Here is a 20,425-nt window from a genome sequence, read left to right as displayed (position 1 = left end):
TGTCTTAGGTTTAGTGTTGAGCTGCTAATTAACCAAAGGTTGGCAGTTTAAACCCACCAGCCGCTCCGTGGAAGAAAGATGTTAACAGCCGGCTTCCATAATGATTAATGATGACCCTGTGGAACAATTTTTCTCTGTCCTGTAGGTCTCTGTGAGTCAGAATTAACCCAGGGCAGTAGGTTTAGTTTGGATTTTATCATTGCCTTCAAACTGATATAATCTTGAAAAATACAGAGATAGCAAGGGACCCTGGCTAGGCATTACGTCAGTAGGTGTTTACTGATCAGTTGGGTGTCTTCTGTTGAGCCTTGTACTATTGGTTAGTCCTTCTAGCACTGCTAATTATGTTTAATTATTTCTTGACTAAAAGAAACATTAGGAGGAAGCTGTCTGTTTTCCCATCTTGGTTATGTTTTATTAAATGAGATTTACTCTCTTGTGAATGCTGATTGACCACCCAGCCTTTTCACACACTACAAGTGCTGGGTCTCTGCAGAATATCTGCCATTTGCTCGGGGCCCTGGTCATCTCCTTCTTCTCACATAACGTAGTTTCCCTGGGCTAAAAGAAATTTCAGTTTTGAAAAAATAAAGGGTGATTAAGGAAGATGATCACTGAGTGTTTCATGGTTTTTCCTGGTTGAAATTTAAAACTCATGCATGTGAATTCTAATGATAGCGCTAGAATTAAAAAAAATATTAAAGCTATTCTTATTTGGGACTACATTTGGGGATGATAGAATCCTTTTAAATTGAATGATTTGAATGATTCTGCCCTCTGCCACAGTTCCTAATTTGAGCGGATTAAATAACCTTTTTTTCTTGTAGTAGTGAAACCAATTATGAAACCAAATGGGTGAAACCAATCTTTTACTCATTATGCCTAGTTTTGGTTTATATATATATATATATATAATATATATGTCTCTCTCTGTGTGTGTGTATGTATGTAGGGATATATACATATATATGAAAAATGAAGAAGTTGAAGTATATGGTTTTTTTTTTTAGCCCTAGCTTGGTGCACCTCACCTACTCCCAGGACACCTGCACAGGAGCACGCAGAATGGACGTGCACCTTTGCCTTGTGCAGTGCACACCCTGTGCATAAACTTAAACCCTGGGTGACGTATTTTATGTGTAACAATTCAGCGTTCCTAATTATAAACAAAGGAGTCCTGGTGTGGTGCTGTGGGCTAATCCATCAGACTGCAAAGTTGTTTGAACTGCAAGGTCAGTGGTTCAAGCTCACCACTGGCTCCTTGAAAAGCCTATACAGGGTAGCTATGGGTCAGGATCGACTCTACGGCACTTAACAGGAATGATGACAACAACAGTTATAAACAAAAGAAAATGACGTTTAAAGTGAAACCCAAGCAAATAAAATTGTCCGTTTAGTTCTAGCAAGGAGAGGGACCAAAGCCCCTTCAGGCATCTAGATCAAGAGTCAGCATTTTTTCTAGAAAGGACCTTATGGTAAATGTTTTTGCCTTTGTGAGCCATTGGGTGTTTCTTGGCAACTACTCTGCTCTGTCCTTGTAACACAAAAGCAGTCAAGACAATATTGTATGCAAACGAAGGGGCACAAGTATTTTCCAGTTGTTTGTTTGTTATTAAACAAAAACAGACTGCAGGCAGAATTTGGTCCTTGGGCTGTGATTTGCCAACAACTGATCTGGATGGAGCAGTAACTAAAGGATGCTTTCTTTAGGCATTTTTTGGTTAATGAATTCCTTCCAATTTTGTTCCACCTTGGAATTAACTATGCTCATGACTCACATTTCCAGAAAAGTATCAGTGACCCAGCTTGGTCCACTTGTCCACCGTAGGGCAGCTTTGGTTGTACAGTGTACACCCAGATATCTTCCATTGGGGAGGAAGAGCTCCTCAGAGGAAAATGGGACTAATATTGGCAAGCATAAGGGGAAGTATGTTGAGCCAATAAGAAAAATGTTTGTTCATTGTTTGCTACTTCTTACTGTCACAAGGCCATGCTCCTTTGCTTTGTCCAAGAGGAATGTAAAATCTCATCCACATTTTGTTAATAGGTGCAGTGTCTCTTCCAAAACATATTTACCAAGGAAAATGTTGTCATGTAAAGAAAAGAGGAATATTCTTATAAAAGAATTCCAGAGTGAAATTCTGTAATATGGGAATGGAACTAAGAACCCCTGTTACTCACACGATGCCCAGATCAGACATGGAGAAAGATTATGTATAATACTTCACCTGTGTATGTGGATACAAAGACCCAAGCAGGTTTCAGATAGTTCAAGGCCATGCAGGTTGATAGCTTGACCCCAGCTGAGCCCAACATTCGTCTCTTGATTCTCAGCAAAAGCTGCCTGGTCACTGGGCAGTCAGTGGATTGGTTGTCCTTGGGTTACATTCCACCCTTGTACTAACCAACTACAGTCCAAGGAAGGGTGTTGTTGTTGTGTGCCATTGAGTCTATTCTGATCCATATTGACCCTGTGTAGGGTTTCCAAGGAATGGCTGGTGAGCTTGAACCACCAATGATGTGGCTCAAACGACCTTGCAGTCCAGTGCTTTAGCCCACAGCGCCACACCAGGACTCCAAGGAAGGTAGCATGAGGGTTATAGAGCTGTTCCATCCAAGGTCTGTGATTGGATCAGGCCGTAAATCAGCATAAGAGGTACATTTAGGACATTGTGCCTTCCCTCAAAAAGTTGTATGTATATTTAATTAGGATAACAAAACTCAGATGGACTAGCAAAGTCTGGTCCCCAAACAAAGCTAAAGAAAACAATGAAGTTCTTTGTGTGTTTTTTATTATATATTAAGATATTTAAAAATAAGAAACAAGTATTTTCAAGTTCAGAGTAAATACACCTCGACCTTTCAGAAAATAGAGGTAGAGTCTTTGTAAATAGAAATGCTCCTAAATGTTTTCTCAGGCAGAAATAGTAATTCTGTAATCCTTCTCTACGTTTATAAAATGAAACCTAATACAAAATGATAGTATGGATCCCAACTTCCAGTACCAGTTGCCCTTGAGTGGACTGAAAATTATGACTTTCGAGTGGAAATATGTTCTGTAGCATTTCTGAAGTAGACCACCATTCCTTTCTTCAGGGTGGACTAGAGTCTTCAGCCATTATTATATAATATTAGACAAATGCATTAATCGTTTGTACCACCCAGGTCTTTCAGATATCAACTGTTGTTGTTGTTAAGTGCTATGGAGTCAGTTTTGTCTCATAGCAGCTCAGTGTAGGGTTTCCAAATAGCAGTAGGTGAGCTTGAACTGCCTACCGTGTGGTTCAAACCAACCCTGTGGTCCTGCGCTTTATTCCACAGTGCCACACCAAGACTCCGTAAACACGGAACCACAGTAAAACTACAGAAAACTGTATAATCACTCACCATTTGATCAGAGTAGTCAGGGAAGTTGAACATAATCTGCAGTAAAATGTTTTCACATCATGATGTGGAAGAAACATTAGCAAGAAGTGGTGTTTGAGGGTACAACCAGCCCTTGGTACCCATGGGGGATTAGTTCCATGACCCTCCACAGATAACAAAATCTGAGGATACCAAAACCCAGGAAGGCTCAAGTCCCTTATATAAAATAGTGTAGTATTTTATATAAGGGACTTGAACATTATATATATAGTAATGCATATCCTTCCAGGTACTAGCTGCCTTCAAAAAGTTTGTGGGGAAAGGGTATTTAGAGATAATGAAATTTTCCCACAAAATTTTTTGAAGTCCTCTCTCACTGTAAGTCATCTGTAGATGATTTCTAATACCTAAGGCAATGTGAATAGTATGTAAATAGCACTTTACATTCCATGTTAGCCTTTGAGGGATTGCTTTGACCACTTGATTGCTACCCCCCTCCAGTATTTTCCATCCACTGTTGGTTGATGCAGTGCTACAGAACCTCTGCATACAGAGCGCTGACTGTCTTTTGAGGTTACACTGGTTTCAGCTAAAATGAAATAGAATAGCAGACATCCGAACCTTGCACTAACACTGTTGCAAATACGATTTGAGGCTTGATAATTGGTGGGTATTCCCTAGCTTTCAGAGTCCTGGTGTGGTGCTGCAGGTTAAGGCGCTGAACTGCAAGGTTGGTTTCAGCCACACAAGGTTGGCAGTTCAGATTCAATAGTAGCTTCTCTGAAACCCTATGCAGGGTCTGTGAATGAAACTGAGTTGATGGCACCTAACAACAACAACCTTGCTTTGAGGTCTAGATGGTTACTTTGTATGCGGACTGGCTTAATAGTTTAAGGGTCAGAGTGAGGGATATTAGCAAACACATCGGGTACTAAAAAGATAAGGAAATTATGTAAAGAAAAAGAAATAAAGTGCTCAAGATGTAGATAAATAAAAGAGCTATGAGAAGCTTGTGTGGGAAACTGCTGAAATGCAAACATTAAGCTCTGACAGCCATGAGAGAGGGAGTATTAGACTGAAAGTGTGTCCAAAGAGAGGTTTGTCAATGTAGAATTCAATGCCTTTCATTGGGCAAGTGACAATATTCAATGAAACGAATCTTACTACCATGGTTAATGACACATGTTGTGGTTGCTGTTGTTGTTAAGTGCCGTGGAGTCGGTTCTGACTCAGAGCGACCCTGTACAGGGTTTCCGAGGCTGTAAATCTTTACGGGAGCAGAGAGCCTCATCTTTCTCCCATGGAACAGCTGGTAGTTTCGAACTGCTGACTTTGTGGTTCATAGCCCAATTCGTAACCACTACACTACCAGAGCTCCTTTAGGCTCATTGAAAAGGCAGAGAAAGGCATATGACCTGCAAGAAAAGTGTGACGAAATGCAATTCGTGATACTTTCCTTGGGTGAGTAATTGAGTGAGTTAGGACAGCAGGTTAATATCAATAACTGGCAAGTCATTAAGCCTATAATTTGACCCCTGCAATGCAAGGGAAGGCAAAGATTGGTTCTAAGTAAACAGTTGGAGTTTTGAAAAAGCAAAAGATGTCCAAATTCACCATGTTATCAGTCTGTGCCCTAATACTCTCAGATGTAGAGAGGATAAAGGAGGCGGTAAATGTGATTGCTTTGCACATGATAAGAGTTTAACCTACCTAGGATTTAATGAAGCATGCCTGAAGGAGAAGCCACATTTCTGCCCCTCTGGGTATTTATAAAGACCCATACGTGAAACAACCCCAGGGGAGGGAAGCTCTCAGGTTCTCATGATTGGTTTTTGTCCACTTTGGACAACTTGACAACAGTTTCTGCCACATTAGTCTCTGACCTTGAACATGCTGGAGATTGAAGAGGGGTTAACTTGTTGACTGATGTGTTTAGTGTTCCAGTACCTGTGCTGGTGGGTCCCAGAGGCGTGTGGTCGTGTGTCAGGATGAAAATGGATACACTGCAAATGACTGCGTGGAAAGAATCAAACCCGATGAGCAAAGAGCCTGTGAATCCGGCCCGTGTCCTCAATGGGCTTATGGCAACTGGGGAGAGGTGAGAGTGAATTAACCGTTTGTACTTCCTTCGGAAACAACACAGAATAATTTTTTTGAACAAAGTGTAATACCATTCACAATTTATCATAAGGCAGAAGAACTAGTTGTGGTATAAATTTCTTCACTTGACTTAACTATGAGGTGTCTTAATCTTGGATTATTTTTAAAGTGCATTTATTGTTGTTAAGTGACTTTGAGTCAGTTCCAACTCACAGGGACTCTGTATAGAGTTTTCAAGGAAAGACTGGAGTGGTGCTTGAACCACTGACTTTGTGGTTAGCAGTCCAGTGCTTAGTCTACAATGCTTATCCATTTCATTGGAAAGAATGTGGATAAATGCTGATTTCATTTTTTTTTTCACTTGTGGCGTTGCAGGTTGGTGTGCTGGACTGCATTGTCAGTTTGAACTGCAAGGTCGGTGGTTCAGTCTCACCAGCTGCTCCTTGGAGACCCTATACAGGGTCGCTATGAGTCAGAGACGACTCAACAGCACTTAATAACAACAACAACTCATTAAAAAGCAGTAACTTTGAACATGATTTTATATTAAACTAGCCCATGTAAGTCTTGCTGTCTTCTTGATAGTTTGGGACTATTTGTGATGCACCCTGGTTTTATGGTTCTATGTTCCAAGTCCTGATGAAGCCTGAATCAGTGTTGCTAATGGGGTCCTACTGTGACTCTGTAGAAGAAGCACTGGACTACTAACCACAAGGTCAGAGGATCAAACCTACCAGCTGCTCCTCTGAAACCATATACAGGGTGGCTATGAGTCAGCACCAACTCGATGACGCTTAATAGCAACATTCCTTTCAAAGACTGTTATTGCATTATAGAATTGAATAATTCTACATATATTCTAAAATTATGAAATTCTTCATTCCTCACTATTTTGAGAGCGACCTGCTGTAAACAGTTTTCCTGGTGTCGGGCAATATAGCATTTTGAGCAGACGAAACTAGGTCACTTTTCTAGTCCTAGCTCTTACAAGCTTTGTAACCTTGGAAAAGAATGTAACTTTGTCAGAGTTCTGTATCCTCATCTGTAAATGGGAAAGACAATAAGCCCAACATCAATTAGTATTCATGACTGTGATATAAGACAGTGCATGTCAAACGCCTAGCACATAGCCTTCAATAGCTATTAATTATTGTTGTTGTTGTTGTTGTTATGTGCCATCGAGTCGGTTCCGACCCATAGCGACCCTGTACAGGGTTTCCGAGGATGTAAATCTTTACGGGAGTAGAAAGCCTCATCTTTCTCCCGCGGAGCAGCTGGTAGTTTCGAACCGCTGACCTTAAGGTTCGCAGCCCGATTCGTAATCACATTGTTATCAATGATTGTTCATGATGGTAATTGTAATTATCTTTCATGTTACTATTATTATTATATATACGTTTAGCCTCTATTATTTATAGGGTTTAGATGCTTATTGCTTTGTGTTTAACCAGGAGTCTCTGTCTCTGTTCTTGAATACACATGGAGAGTAGATATTTAATATGTTGAGCAGTTCTGTCTGTTTTTACTGTAATATTTGTAAACTAAAACACAGGATTAGCATCTTGGCAGCCCCAGTGCCAAGACGGAGAAAGGACAAAGGAGATTGATGGACCTGTCAGTTCATACTTTTGGCTGCCCACAAGAATGTATACACATATCAGTTTCACAATGTCGGACACGTAACAAAGTAGTCATACTCAATAAGAACAGAGAGTTTTGTTGACTTTCTTTGACAGTTATGTCATTCTGGAGGGCTTTGCTGAAGAGAAGGAAAGGGGTGGGGTCAGACTTAGGGACTTGTGTATTGTAGGTTTCCCAAAACTCTTCTGAAAAGTTGTGTCCTGTGGGGCCATGATTAAGCTTCTGTAATTGGACCCAAGCCCGTTACAGAGTACTCACATTCACTGGGATGCTTGCTGTCAGCACAGACCAGAGCATTCCAAATTCTGTGGGAGATCTGGCCTTGACACATCAGGGAAAGCAGATTTCAGTGTTCCTGGATGTGAGCACAGTGGCACCGTCCAAGAAATACAACTTATTCCTCCTTGGAAACTTGGATCTGGCCAAGAGTCAGATTTTTTTTTTATCCGGTGTTCCCACCACAGTGCTTATTCATCCTAGCAGAAAAAGTCCTAGTTATCCTAAGACATGGAGATAGTGCAACAGATTTTAGCGTCACAAAGGTCTTTGAAGGTTAGAACCATGAAATAACCAAAGGTTAGTGACTCTTCTTAGAAGTCACCAGAAAATAAAACCAGCCAAGTCATTATGTTCTTCATTTGGTACTGGGTAGTTCTTTGATTCTGTGTACCTCAAAAATAATTTCATTCGATTGCAATTATTGCAATGAATTGATGAGTGTAAAATGGCTGTTCTTCCATGTAAGCTATCACTCAATTCACAATAAAATCTTAAAAAAAAAACAACATCTCAACCTTGTTGTTAGATGCTAGCAGGTCAGTTTTCCTAACGACCCTATAGACATAGAATAGAGTAGGACTGTCTCATAGGGTTTCCAAGGCTATAATATTTATGGAAGCAGATGGCCAAATCTTTCTCCCAAAGAGTGGCTGATGGGTTCAAACTGCTAGCAGTTAGCAGCTGGGCACTTTAACAACTATACCATCAGTGCTGCTTCATCTTATCTTATCCACTTGCTGTTGCATTAATCTAGATCACATAAATTAATCTCTTTTAACCTTAGTTGCCTCATTGTAGGAAGATGACATTAGAAGATAAAAGATAATGGCAATTTTCCAAGGACCTTTTGATGCCCCCCTCGTACCTTCTTCTAGATGAGATAATATATGTTGTTGTTGTTAAGTGCTGTTGAGGCTGTTCTATCTCATAGCGACCCTGTATAGGGTTTCCAAAGAGCCACTGGTGGGTTTGAATTGCCAACCTTGCAATTTATGGTCCAGTGCTGATCCTACAGTGCACACCAGGAGTCCACATACATACACACACACACACATATATATATACATGTATATCTACACATGCATACATACATACTTAGGAGTCTGGTATGCCACTATAGGATAAGCACTTAACTACAGTGTTGTCTTGAACTGCAAGGTTGATGATTGAAATCAACCAGCCATTCCTCGGATATCCTGTATTGGGATGCTGTGAGTTATATTTGACTCCCTGGCACTTAACAACAATATAAAAGTGCTTGACACAGGGGAGGTGGTGGTGGTTGTTGGTACTGTGACGTCAGTTCTTATTCATAGATACCTTGTATGGGGTTTCGAGTCTGTAAATCTTTACAGGAGCCAAAAGCCTTATATCCTCCTTCTGCAGAGTGGTTGGTGGGCTCAAATCACCAACCTTGTGGCTTATCTTGTATAGCGCTACTACAGGTAAGGTGGAAGCGCTCAATAAACAGTGATGGTAGATCAATTTGATGGAAACAGATTTGGTTTTGTTATTTCTGTAATACCTTTGATAATTCAATGTGGTTAGTTCCATCAGAGATTTACCTTGCACAATGCCCTAACAGAGTTTAGCTCGGAGAGTTTCTTTACAGAAGTAGAAAAGTTAGCATTGCCTACTCAGACAAAATAACTGCTGCTTTATTTTCTGTCTTCTAGTGTTCTAAGCTTTGTGGTGGAGGAATACAAACAAGACTGGTAGTCTGTCAGCGGCCTTCTGGTGAACGATTTCCAGACTTAAGCTGTGAAATTCTGGACAAACCTCCAGATCGTGAGCAGTGTAACACTCATACTTGTCCTCAAGATGCTGCCTGGAGTACTGGCCCTTGGAGTTCGGTACGGCCTTAACTGTTAATAATTGTTGACCAACATATGTAACTAGTATAGCAAATCTAAAATATTCTGGGCCATTTCTCTGCAACAGACACTTACCCTACTTACTCAAAGGGCATCCCTGAAACTGTGCTAGAAAGAGTATGTTGTTTTCTTCATATTGGTGCACAACAGTATTCATTTCTTATAATTTTACACAAAATGACTTCAAAATATGAGTACCTCATACAGGGCCTGGTTCTAAGAAGTAGATTCCTTACCTAGCACACTGGGGGCAGGGGAAATTTATATATATATTTAAGACACCAAATAATGATTTCATGTAGCTATGAAGCTTCAAAGCAATTGCAACAGACAACTCAATAGCAGGCATTCTTTCCGTCTCTAAACTGTAGTAGATTTAACTTTTGGGAGGAAGATGACTGCTTATTGAAGCAAAAGTAATTTATCTTTCAGTGCCTTTATGATTTGCCTTTTTCTGATATATGAATTGAATACTGCTGTCAACACAATTATCACAAAGGGTTAAATTATTGTGAAAATGACCAGCAGTAGAATCGCTGACCTGGTGCCATTCAAGGTGCCTGAAAGGTTCTTTCTCCTCCTCTAAGACAGAAAGTCCATCTGAGATTATTTTTGCCATAATCCTTGGCTTTCTTTGCTCTCTGCTTAGTTAGCAGTTGGTGTTTTAAGACAGGTTTGCTACTGCAAATATACAAACTTCTGGTGTACCTCTTGACAAGAGCAGCATTGGCTGAGTCAGAATAATACTGTGGCCGAGTTATGCCATAAGCTATGGGGCACTCGAGCTACTATATGTAAATAGAGTGAATGTTCACCTAAAATACATTAATCGCACTGAACCCAAATATGTTATACCAGTCCCTCACTTTACGACACAGCTTGATTCCAAAGACCATGCTATTATTTGAAAATTGGCATTATGTGAAAATGGAGGATGACCACATCAGACCACAAAAGGGAGGATTACTGCGTCATTACATAACACTAAATTAGCACCATTCTAGAACTGCCAAATTACATCATAACATAGCACTAGAATCATGGCTCAATCCACATGACCGTAACCATCATAACCAGCTGTATTCTTACCTTGCACCTTGACATTCCTTACTGCCAGATGTGCATTGTAAATGCACAAAATAGTTGGAGAGTAGATTTTTTTTTACTTTTGTCATAAATGTCTAATGTCAGATAATGAAATAGTTGATACGTGAGGAGTTAGGTGTGTTTTATTAAGTCAGACCCAGAAGTCTTTTTATTCAGGTATTCTGTGCAAAGGTCTTAACCATATCTGAAACCAGATAAAGAGCAAATTAACTGGAGAGACTATATCTGTTGTAGCATCTAAAAGCCAAGGTTTGTAATGTGTGTGTCTCTGCAGGTATCACACTAGCTGTGTACCTCGAATAAGTAGAAATATAAAAAAATTTAGAGTATTATCTCAACTGGAACTGTTTATGAGTTGTGCCAGGGTTTCATTTATGAGTTTAAGAAATGATATGTGGAGTCAGATATGTAATTCACCAGGACTTTTGTGTTAGCAATGCTGGCATACCCCATCTACCAAAAATTTAACTTTTTGAAGATCAGAAATAACCTTGGAATGTGAGGGAAATCCTTGGACATTCCCAACTTCCCCAAGGCATGTATTACATATCGCTTTTCATGGAATTTTACCTTTTGAGCCCATTTTCGTCTTCTTAATTTAGGCCATAGCAACAGCAAAACCTAGAGTTAGGAGTTTGCAAAAGTCTACAAGCTCTCCCAAAAGAATGTCTTTCTTTCTTTTTTTTTAGCAAGAAACATTTCTCAGGTCTCAGAGACAAACCTCTTGTTCTGATTTCTGTGATCTTGTGAACAAAGAAATCCATGTTTTACTTTTCTAGACTCTTAATTTCACTGATCAGTCCATATTTTTCTCCCTTGGAAAGATTTCTTTGGGAAAATGGGGAGAAAACATAAGCGTAGAAAATTATAAAATATAGTACTCAGAGGAAGGATATGTTTGTATATCCACAGCATTGTCTTGCTTGAACACTTTTAAATACAGCTCATATTTTGTATACAGACAACCCCCTTCCTTCACAGATACTTTAGAAAGAGTAATTTTAATTTTAAGGATCCCTGTTGGAGCAGTGGTTCAAGCACTCAGCTACTATCCAAAAGGTCAGCGGTTCAAACCAACCAGCTGTTTCAGGAGAGAAAGATGTGGGAGTGTGCTCTTACAGCCTTGGAAACCCTATGGTGCATTTCTAATACTCTGCCTCTATACAGGGTTGCTATGAGTCTGAATTGACTCCCTGTCGGTGGGTGGGTTTTGGTTAAATGCTAAAATCTAATAATGTGAAATTGCCTCTTATTTTAAGTGAGGACTATAAGTTTATTTAATTTCCTTGTCCTTCTTGGGGCTGGCACACAGTTTTGAAGCACTTGAGAAAACATGTGAAATTTCTGCTTTGCACAGAAGCAAACACATAGACCTTAAAATATTTTTACTTCCGATGTGATTTTAATGCTTCTTTTGTAAAGTGATAATTATTTGAATATTTATTTAAATACTTCTGCAGTCTGGGGGTAGGGCTACTTCTGCAAGGTTTTAAAATTCTGATTTAAAGAAAAAAAAACAGCTCTAACACTTTGTATCTCAATAGCTGCATTTGAAAATCTACTTATCCTAAATATATGTGTGAGAGGGCAGTCTTTTTAATGCTTACTGTAGGATTTTGATTTGATGAATTGTATGTTGATGTCTATGGGTTGTGGTCCAACCTGTTAGTAATTCCAAATCTAAACATACCTCATTGAATCGTGTTAACAGCTATAAAACCACTTCTCTGGTGCTCCATCTTTTTAACTGACAGTGTAAATGGAAAAAAAAAAAATTATGCGTGAGGTGCTAACATGCTGCTGTAGAAAGAAAGCAAATTTGATATTTTACGAGACCAAGAATAGCATTTTAGTGCCCCTGTCAGGTGGTTTTCTCTCCCAAACACGGTCACACTGTAGACACTGTGTAGAAGCAACTGCCACTGTGGAACAGACTTTTTCCCAGGTCAAGATGCAAACAGGCTCATCCAACACTAGTTGCCAAAGAGCAGAATTCAGAAAATAAATTTCCATTCGCAATTAAACATGGCTTCCTGAGCCTCTAAAATGACGCTTCTTTGAGCTTAGACCTCAAGTACATGTGTTCTACCCCTAGTTCGGCCTCGAGTCCTTGTAGATTTCCAGTCATGCTTGTGAAGAGCATCCTCCTATTCATCCTTTCTTGTGTTCTTTTTAATGCATTGTTAATGCTTCTTTGGGGAATGCTTTATTATTATTTTTTAATATGTTTTGATATTGTGAGACTATACACAGCAGAAGACACACCAATTCAATAGTTTCTCCATGCACAACTCAGTGAAGTTGTTGACAGTCTTTGAATTGTGCTATCCTTCGCACCCACCTTTTCTGAATTGTCCCTCCTCCATGACCATAAACTCATTGCCCCATAAAGTTCCTGTCTAGTCTTTGGAGTTACTATTGTCAGTTTGATCCCTCAAGATCGGTTTCAAGAGATCATTCTTAAAAGAGCCTCGTGATCATGAAACCATCATGGCAGACTTTTGTGTTTTTGTTCTTTTTTTTAACTAGTTGTGCTAAATTGATGTTTAGTTTTATGAAGACTTCAGGGGATATTTACTTTTGAACTAAGGTTCTTAATTCAGTGTGAATTTCAGTCAACTTCTGCAGCCCGTCCCAGGTACAGACAGAGTACTAGATGCATCTCCCCATGACTAGAGAGATGCACTGAGAACGTTGAGCTAATGAATCTAGAAAATTCCAGTAAAACACTGTGAAGTGATGGCACAGGCCCCGAGTGGCTCTGTAGCCTGCCTTTCTGTGTTTCCCTGGGTAACTGCTTGGTCATCAACTTGGAGGTTGGGATTCTCCTTAGGAGAAATTGCTCGTTTGAGTTTTTACGACAAGCCTGAAAGTGTTCTCTGAGGCTGGCTCTAGATGTTTTGGAATTGTGCTTGTCGACCCGAATAATGAGAATTTATGAGCTCACCAAGAAACTATGCTTTTGTTTCTGCCTGGCCAACTTATGAATTTGTGTCTACCTCATTTTCATATTAAAGTTTGCAGCTTCTGTAGGTAGTAGGAAAAGATGTCTGACATCAGTTTTTTATCACCTCCCTATATCTGTCTCCAGAAAAAAAATCAAGATTGTAAATATCCCTACCAGATTTTCTGAGTGCCGTTGTAAGCAGCCAAGCCTAGTGTTATCTGAATATTTTGAGCAGTACAGCTTTCTATGTGTTTATGTAATAAAGCATATTTATTTTTTCATGTTATTTAATTTTATATACAATGTTTAAAAATCATTGTTTAGCAGCAAGACTTGTAATGGCAAGTAGACTGTGTGAATTAGGAATGCAAATTGATGTTTCTTTGGATTTAAAAAAAATACAGTTTTGTAATTTCCCTCCACCCGTGACCACGACCTCCCCAAATCTAAATAGCTAAGTAGCAAACTTTGTATAATTGGATAGTTCAAAATGTATTTGTTAAAGGGGTATTTAAAAAATCTTTCTCAGTCAGAAATGACTCTTAGTGGTATAACTAAAAGTATATGAGGCTTAACATTTTGTTATTTTTCTTTTCAAATACTGTTGTCATAATTCTGTGAACCTCAACTATAAAATATGAATGTTCCATTTATTGAATTTTTTTATAATAATAAGACATAGCTAGGAGACGAAAAGAGTGATTAAAAGAGATGGTTCAGAACATACAACAGGGGACAGGTAGAGAAAAAGCTAACCTAATATGCACATATTTGATTAGACCTTATTCTTCATGTTCAGATGACTGTAAAAGGCTTATAGCCTTTGCCAATTTTGTTATTTGTTCTTTTGCAATCCATTTCCAAAAGCATGTCTTACTCAAGGAAAAAAAATTAAAAATACTATAACAATAAAGTTGGATGTTTCAGGAGAGCCTACCCTTTCCAAAAAATTATAAATCATAAAACTGACATCATAGGCCTCTTTGTATCTCATTTCTCTGTTAAGCTCGAGTTTTGTATTAGAGTTTACTATGGGGACTGAGAATGAAAGTACCAAAGTTAAGGTGGCCCTGTGTGATTTAGGGTAAGTGGTGACCCAGTGGTGAAGTGCTCAGCTGATAAATCTGAGGTTGGTGGTTCAATCCCACCAGCTGTTCCATAAGAGAAAGATGGAGTAGTATGCTTCTGTATGGATTAGTCTTGAAATCTAGAGGTAGTTCTGCTCTTCGTTTTGAGTTGGACTTGAAATGAGCAGATTTGTATTTTTTGGTATGTAAATTAGAAGTTGTGGGGCTTTTTACTTTGTTTTGAAATAAAGAGCTAAATAGGATCATTTTTCCAAAGGAAATTATAATAACAATACCTAATGTTTTCTGAGCATTTTCCATGTTCCTGGCCAACTTAAGCAAATGCACATCCCATGTAACCCTTTTGTTAAATCATGAGGTGGGGAGGATCTGTTAGGAACCCACTTGACTATGTGGTGGTCTGTTTTAATGATAAGATCTCAGTGCCCATGTACTGTCTATATTAATCCTACAAACCCTAATGCTGATTTGATAGACCGAAACAGCCATGTTCAGACTGAATTTTTTAAGCTTTCTGTTTATATACAATGAAAGACGTGCCTAAAATTCAAACTACAATTAACCTTAGTATAATACAAATGACTTTAGTGTTGTCCATTTGATTACAACAATAGAAAATCCAAATTTGTGTTCCTCTGTCAGTAAGTTCCAACTTTTAAAGACAGTTCTGGGCAGTCCCAACAACGATCAGCATTTTGTTCTTGTTGCACTATCAGATGGACCTCTGACTCACGGACACTCTATTACAACTGAACAGAACGCTGGCCTGCCCTGAACCTTCTCCAGGATCAGTTTACGTTTGCTGGTGTTGCTAAGTGCCCTTGACTAGGTTCCGACTCGTATTAACACTATGGGTTTTTGAGGCTTTAAGTCTTCACAGGAGCTGAAAGCCTCATCTTTCTGTCAAGGAGCGGCTGGCAGATCTGAGCCACGGAACTTCTAGTTCACAGTCCAGCCACCACGCTCCCCAGTTTAAGTTTAGGAAATAGCCAAAAGCATCTCTGTCTCTTAGGATGGAATAAAGATTTTGGTCATAAAGAATATCGTTACATAAATATGTACTCATTTGTTTGGTAATGATAATATATTTTACTAAATCCAAGACGCATCCTGTGCCGTAACTTTTAAAAAAAAAAAAAAGGTCATGTTATTTGACTCTTATCCTTATGGAGTATCAAAAATGAAAATTATTTTTTAATTAAAAAATAATATGAAATGACAATATTTACCTGAATTCAATATAAAATAAGACTCTCTGAATCCCTCACACCTCAAATGTGTTCAGAACAAATAAAACACTTGCCTGTCTCTGTTTCATTGAAAATAAAATTTAGCAAGCTTATTTTTTAGTCTGCTGACATCACAGTGGTTATATGCCTACCAGAGATTTTGTTCCTACTTGTGACACTTAATATTTCATGTCATAACTTGGCAGGTTTTTATTTTTATGGTTTTAAAAAGTTCAAAGATGGGGGCACAGGGGTAGGAGAGTGATTGGGCTGTGGGGAGGAGTGTGAGTTCTCTCGTTGACTCACGTTATTGTGTTTGCCCTTCTGGAATCAAAAGGAATGGAAAGTTTGGAATGTAGACTGGGAGGTAGAGGTCAAGTCCAGGCCTAATTGGCTGGGAGAGAATCTTCAAGATTAGTAACGTAGCTGAGAAAGATTTGTTTTATGGAGAGAGTAAAATTCTCTGCATCATTCCTTTTTTAAATAAAAGTTAATCATTTTCATCAAATACATGTCAAGCTTCTGCTGTGGACCAGGCACTGTTCTAGTACTAATGTAACAATGAGCAAGTCAGACTACTTTGTTCTAGTGGAAAAAGAAAATGTAATACTCAGTTAAAAAACCTAAGCACATGTAATTACAGAAATGCTATTCCTCCCTCTCCCTGCATCCCCCTTCACCATCATAAATAGAAATTGCTGTTAGAGCAGATATCTTCATGGCTGTTGATAATCTTTCCTTGGAAATCTACAATTGTCCAATCTTTTTCAATGATAAATGCTTGAGAGCACAGAACCTTTGTAAACCTCTGATTTCATCATATACTTCTATTCTTTTTCACATTGGAACCCAGAGTTCTAGAGATCTGAGGGCCAGGATTTGTAGAGAACCCTATTTTCTGCCTTCCCCCTACTGTGGTCCTGATTTTCTACACAAGTATGGGAAGTTATGGCCTCCACTGGGGTACAGTTTTCAAAGGATGCTTTCTCTTTTGTTATGTAGTGGGTTTCTATACAATGACCTGGGGTGTGTGGATCACAACCATCAGCCTTGTGTTGCTTTGTTGTTGCTGCTGCTTTCCTAAAGTGGAATCACTGCCTTGGGTGTTTGTAATGATGACAATTTCCCTTTCCGGAAATGCATGAAAGAGAAAACTGACAGCCAAAAAGAAGAATATCCCCAGAGTAGGATAGAAGAGAACCAATACAGACTGAACCCAGAGACCCATCCTTCAGAACTAGCCATGCTTCCCCATGCTCTTGTGAGAAACAGGTTAATGTCAATTCAGTACAACTTTCTGCCATGATGAAAATATTCTCCATCTTTGCTTTCAAATAAAGAAGCCACCAACCACGTGTGGCTACTGTGTACTTGAACTGTAGCAAGTGTGCTGAGAAACTATTTTCAAATTTGTATTTCATTTTAATTCATGTAAATTCAACAGCTATGTATGGCAAGTGGCTGTCTTGTTGGAGAGGGTGATCTCAGGCAACAGGACCTTACTCTTCAGTAATTAACAAAAGTTAAGAAATCAATAAATGTGTAAAAGTAAACTGGGGAGAAAAACCCTGTGTCAGCACACAAGTGGACGTTCCTGTGTAGGATGTCCTGCCATCAAATGATTAGCATTGCCGTGTCCTTCTTCTGTCCTGGGCCATTGTTTTGGAAAACTTCAGTGGGTGTTCCCTAACAGCTGGGCGTTAGGAGAAGGAAAAACAGGAGAGGACTGTAAAAAGAGAGGCTATCAAAACCAGCTGTCTTGAGAGTTGTAACTCCAGGGCCTCAAGGTAAAAGCAGCTGTTAAAACAAACTCTCCTCTTGTGCCTCTCAGAGTTCAAGTTCATGGGGGCAGCAAGTGCAGTAAAGTAGAAAGCATGTTTATGTGTTCGGGTGCACTGCCAGGGAAAGACTTGATTGATGCTTTTTAGGAGAAGGCCAAAATGGAAAACACCGAGTAGCCACCTTGTAGATGCTTGAATTCTGAGATCCTTCCCTCTTTAGAGGAAGTGTCTCAGCAAGGCACATTTTCATATTCACTGAGTCCAGTAGGTGAAGGTTGAGCAGATTAGCGTTACGGAAACGAGTTCAAAGACACATCATAGAAGGATGTGAGTTAAGATGTCAGTGGATGGTCATCATCTATCTATGTAAAGTTTGGGGTCGTGGTATGACACTGGATAAGCAGTAGACTCTTAAAACCGTGATGTTGATGTTTCAAATCCACCACCTGCTCCTCAGAAATCCTATACAGGGTCATTATGAGTTGGAACTGACTCGATGGCACTTAACAACAACAACAACACACCTACTTACTGTGGTTCAAACACACCAGCCACTCCTCAGAAAACCTATACAGGATCACTATGTGTCAAAACAAGCTCAAGGGCACATAACAACATTGTGTGTGTGTGTGTGTGTGTGTGTGTGTGTGTGTAGGGAGACAGAGAGAGTACCCTGATAGCAGATTTACTGGATGGCAAACCACAAGGTTGGAGATTATAACACAGTAGTCACTCCTGGGCAACCCTCCATAGGGTTGAAACACTGTTTCTTAAATTACCTTCTTTTTGAAATATTAGAACGTGTATGAAAAGCTTCAGTTATCCACAAAAATTCCCCTTCCCCCGACCATTTGATTTTGTACAGTCTATTTCTTCCCATAGTTATAGATATGAATTTAGGATGTTTTCTTATAAAAATTGCTTACATTTTGTAGCTTTAATGGTGCTAGGGATTGTGTTAAATAGTTTACCTACATAGTCTAAACCTTTCACCTTGTTAAAGCCAGTATCATCTGAGAAGTTAACTTATTGTTAAGTGCCGTTGAGTTGGTTCTTAATGCATAGCGACCCTGGATAGGGTTTCTGAGAAGCAGCTGGTGAACTTGAACCGCCGACCTTGCAGTTCAAACAACTTAACCCACAGCACCACACCAGGACTCCAAGGAGTTAACTAGTTGTACTAAATTACATTGCTGGGAGGTGACTGAATTGAGATTTGAACACAGGACTTTCTGACCTTCAAGCCTTTGGTTTTAAGGAGTGGCTGGCAGGTTTGAACCACCAACTTTGTGGTCAACAGTCCAGTGTTTATCCTGTATTGCCACATCAGGACTGTATACTGTTTAGTTAGTGAAATGGTAAAATGCAACTTACGTGGAAAGAGATTACCTACAATTAAAGATTTTCAGTTCTTCCAGATTAAAAAATCCTTAGAATATTGAGTCATTTACAGATTTTCTCAGAGTTCCTAAAGGGTAATGAATGACAAAATTGTTTCCCGTAAGTTTAAATCTAGTAAAGAGCAAGATTTGGTTGGGCCTTTTAGAACATTTTAAGAAAAAAAAATTCTTTATTTATTAATCACGTTTTTTATAATACTTCTGGCATTTTAATATACAGAGAGAAATGGAATGACTTGAGGTAATAAATCTAAGTGTTTTTCTATTCAGCAGGTAGGTAGATAATGAGAATGATAAATCAGATTTTGTTAGAGCCAGTTTTACAGAGGAATCCGCAGATTTTGGCAGCAGCACTGTTTGTAGTAGGATGCAATACACTACCACTACAAGTGAAATTTGAAGAACTATTAAAATGTCTTACGAAATGATCCCACACTAACAATTCTGTGGTTGAGAAGACTCACATTAAATGCAGTGAAATATCATCCACATTTTTTCTTGAGCTAAAACTAAGCTACAAGGAGTTACACTCTTCTTTCTGCAGGACTGTCTTATTCATCCCCAGCGGTGAGACAATTACCCATTTGAAGTTCTACCCTTGCATTCTTTTCCATTCCTCACTTTTCCCAACAACCCCTATGCTACATAAAGACCCCTGGTAGCATACAGAATCACGAGCTGGGCTGCTAACTGCATGGTCAGCAGTTCAAATTTACCAGCCGCTCCTCCGGAGAAAGAGGAGGCTTTCTGCCCCATAAAGATTTATAGCCTAGAAACCCAGTACAGGGTTGCTACAAGTCAGAACTGACTCCACGGCATACAACCAGCATCACCGCCACTATACTACCTGGTTCACATTGCAGGTGAACATGGTTATGATTTGAGAGCTTGGTAACTTGAAGAGAGGGAAAACATAATGGGTTTGCTTCCTTTTTATCATCTGTACAGGGGAAGTAATGTAGATATAACTACCACATTTCAAGTTAACAAAACCAAACAAAAAAATCCTGTGTCCAAAATCAATTGTGTACTTGCCCCAACCTTTACTTCTTCTGTCTGATGTGGCCCAGACTTAGTGACTGGTTATGAAAGAATGAATGAATGAATGAACCCAGCTATTCAAAGACGCTCTGGTAGCGTAGTGGTTACGAATTGGGCTGCTAATCGCACGGTCAGCAGTTCGAAACTACCAGCTGTTCCGCAGAAGAAAGATGAGGCTTTCTGCTCCTGTAAAGATTTATAGCCTCGGAAACCCTTTACAGGGTCACTATGAGTCGGAACTGACTCCATGACACATACAACAACAACAACAACAACTCATGGGCTGAACTCCTTTATGACATGACTTAGAAGTCTAGAAATAAAAAGCTGATTTTATCAGTAGAGATCATGAAAATGAACCATATAAGATTTGGAGGTGTTGAATCAATAATAATTTTCTGACTGAGAATGGTGTGGTACTTATGTAAGAGAATGTCCTTAATTTAAGGGAACTAAAGTTTCAGAGATGATGAGATACTATGTCTGCACATTGTTTGGAAATGGTTCAGGAGCAGACGAAATGACAATGGTGTGTATTTCAAAAACCCAAACTAAACCTACTGCCATTGAGT

The 20,425-nt window shown here is 39.2% G+C and overlaps 1 protein-coding gene across 1 annotated transcript in view; it reads left to right on the top strand.

Annotated features, from left to right (window-relative positions):
• Positions 1–20,425, top strand: part of ADAMTS9 (ADAM metallopeptidase with thrombospondin type 1 motif, 9) — a 224,143-nt gene that overhangs the window by 117,718 nt on the left and 86,000 nt on the right. Inside the window, exons 27-28 of the mRNA XM_006862109.1 lie at positions 5,303–5,464; positions 9,063–9,239. Coding sequence (XP_006862171.1) covers positions 5,303–5,464; positions 9,063–9,239 — 339 coding nt within the window. The remainder of the gene's footprint in view (positions 1–5,302; positions 5,465–9,062; positions 9,240–20,425) is intronic.

The sequence above is a fragment of the Chrysochloris asiatica genome, unplaced genomic scaffold, assembly GCF_000296735.1.
Source record: "Chrysochloris asiatica unplaced genomic scaffold, ChrAsi1.0 scaffold00046, whole genome shotgun sequence".
Taxonomy (NCBI): Eukaryota; Metazoa; Chordata; class Mammalia; order Afrosoricida; family Chrysochloridae; genus Chrysochloris; species Chrysochloris asiatica.
This window is presented reverse-complemented; position numbering and strand designations above follow the sequence as displayed.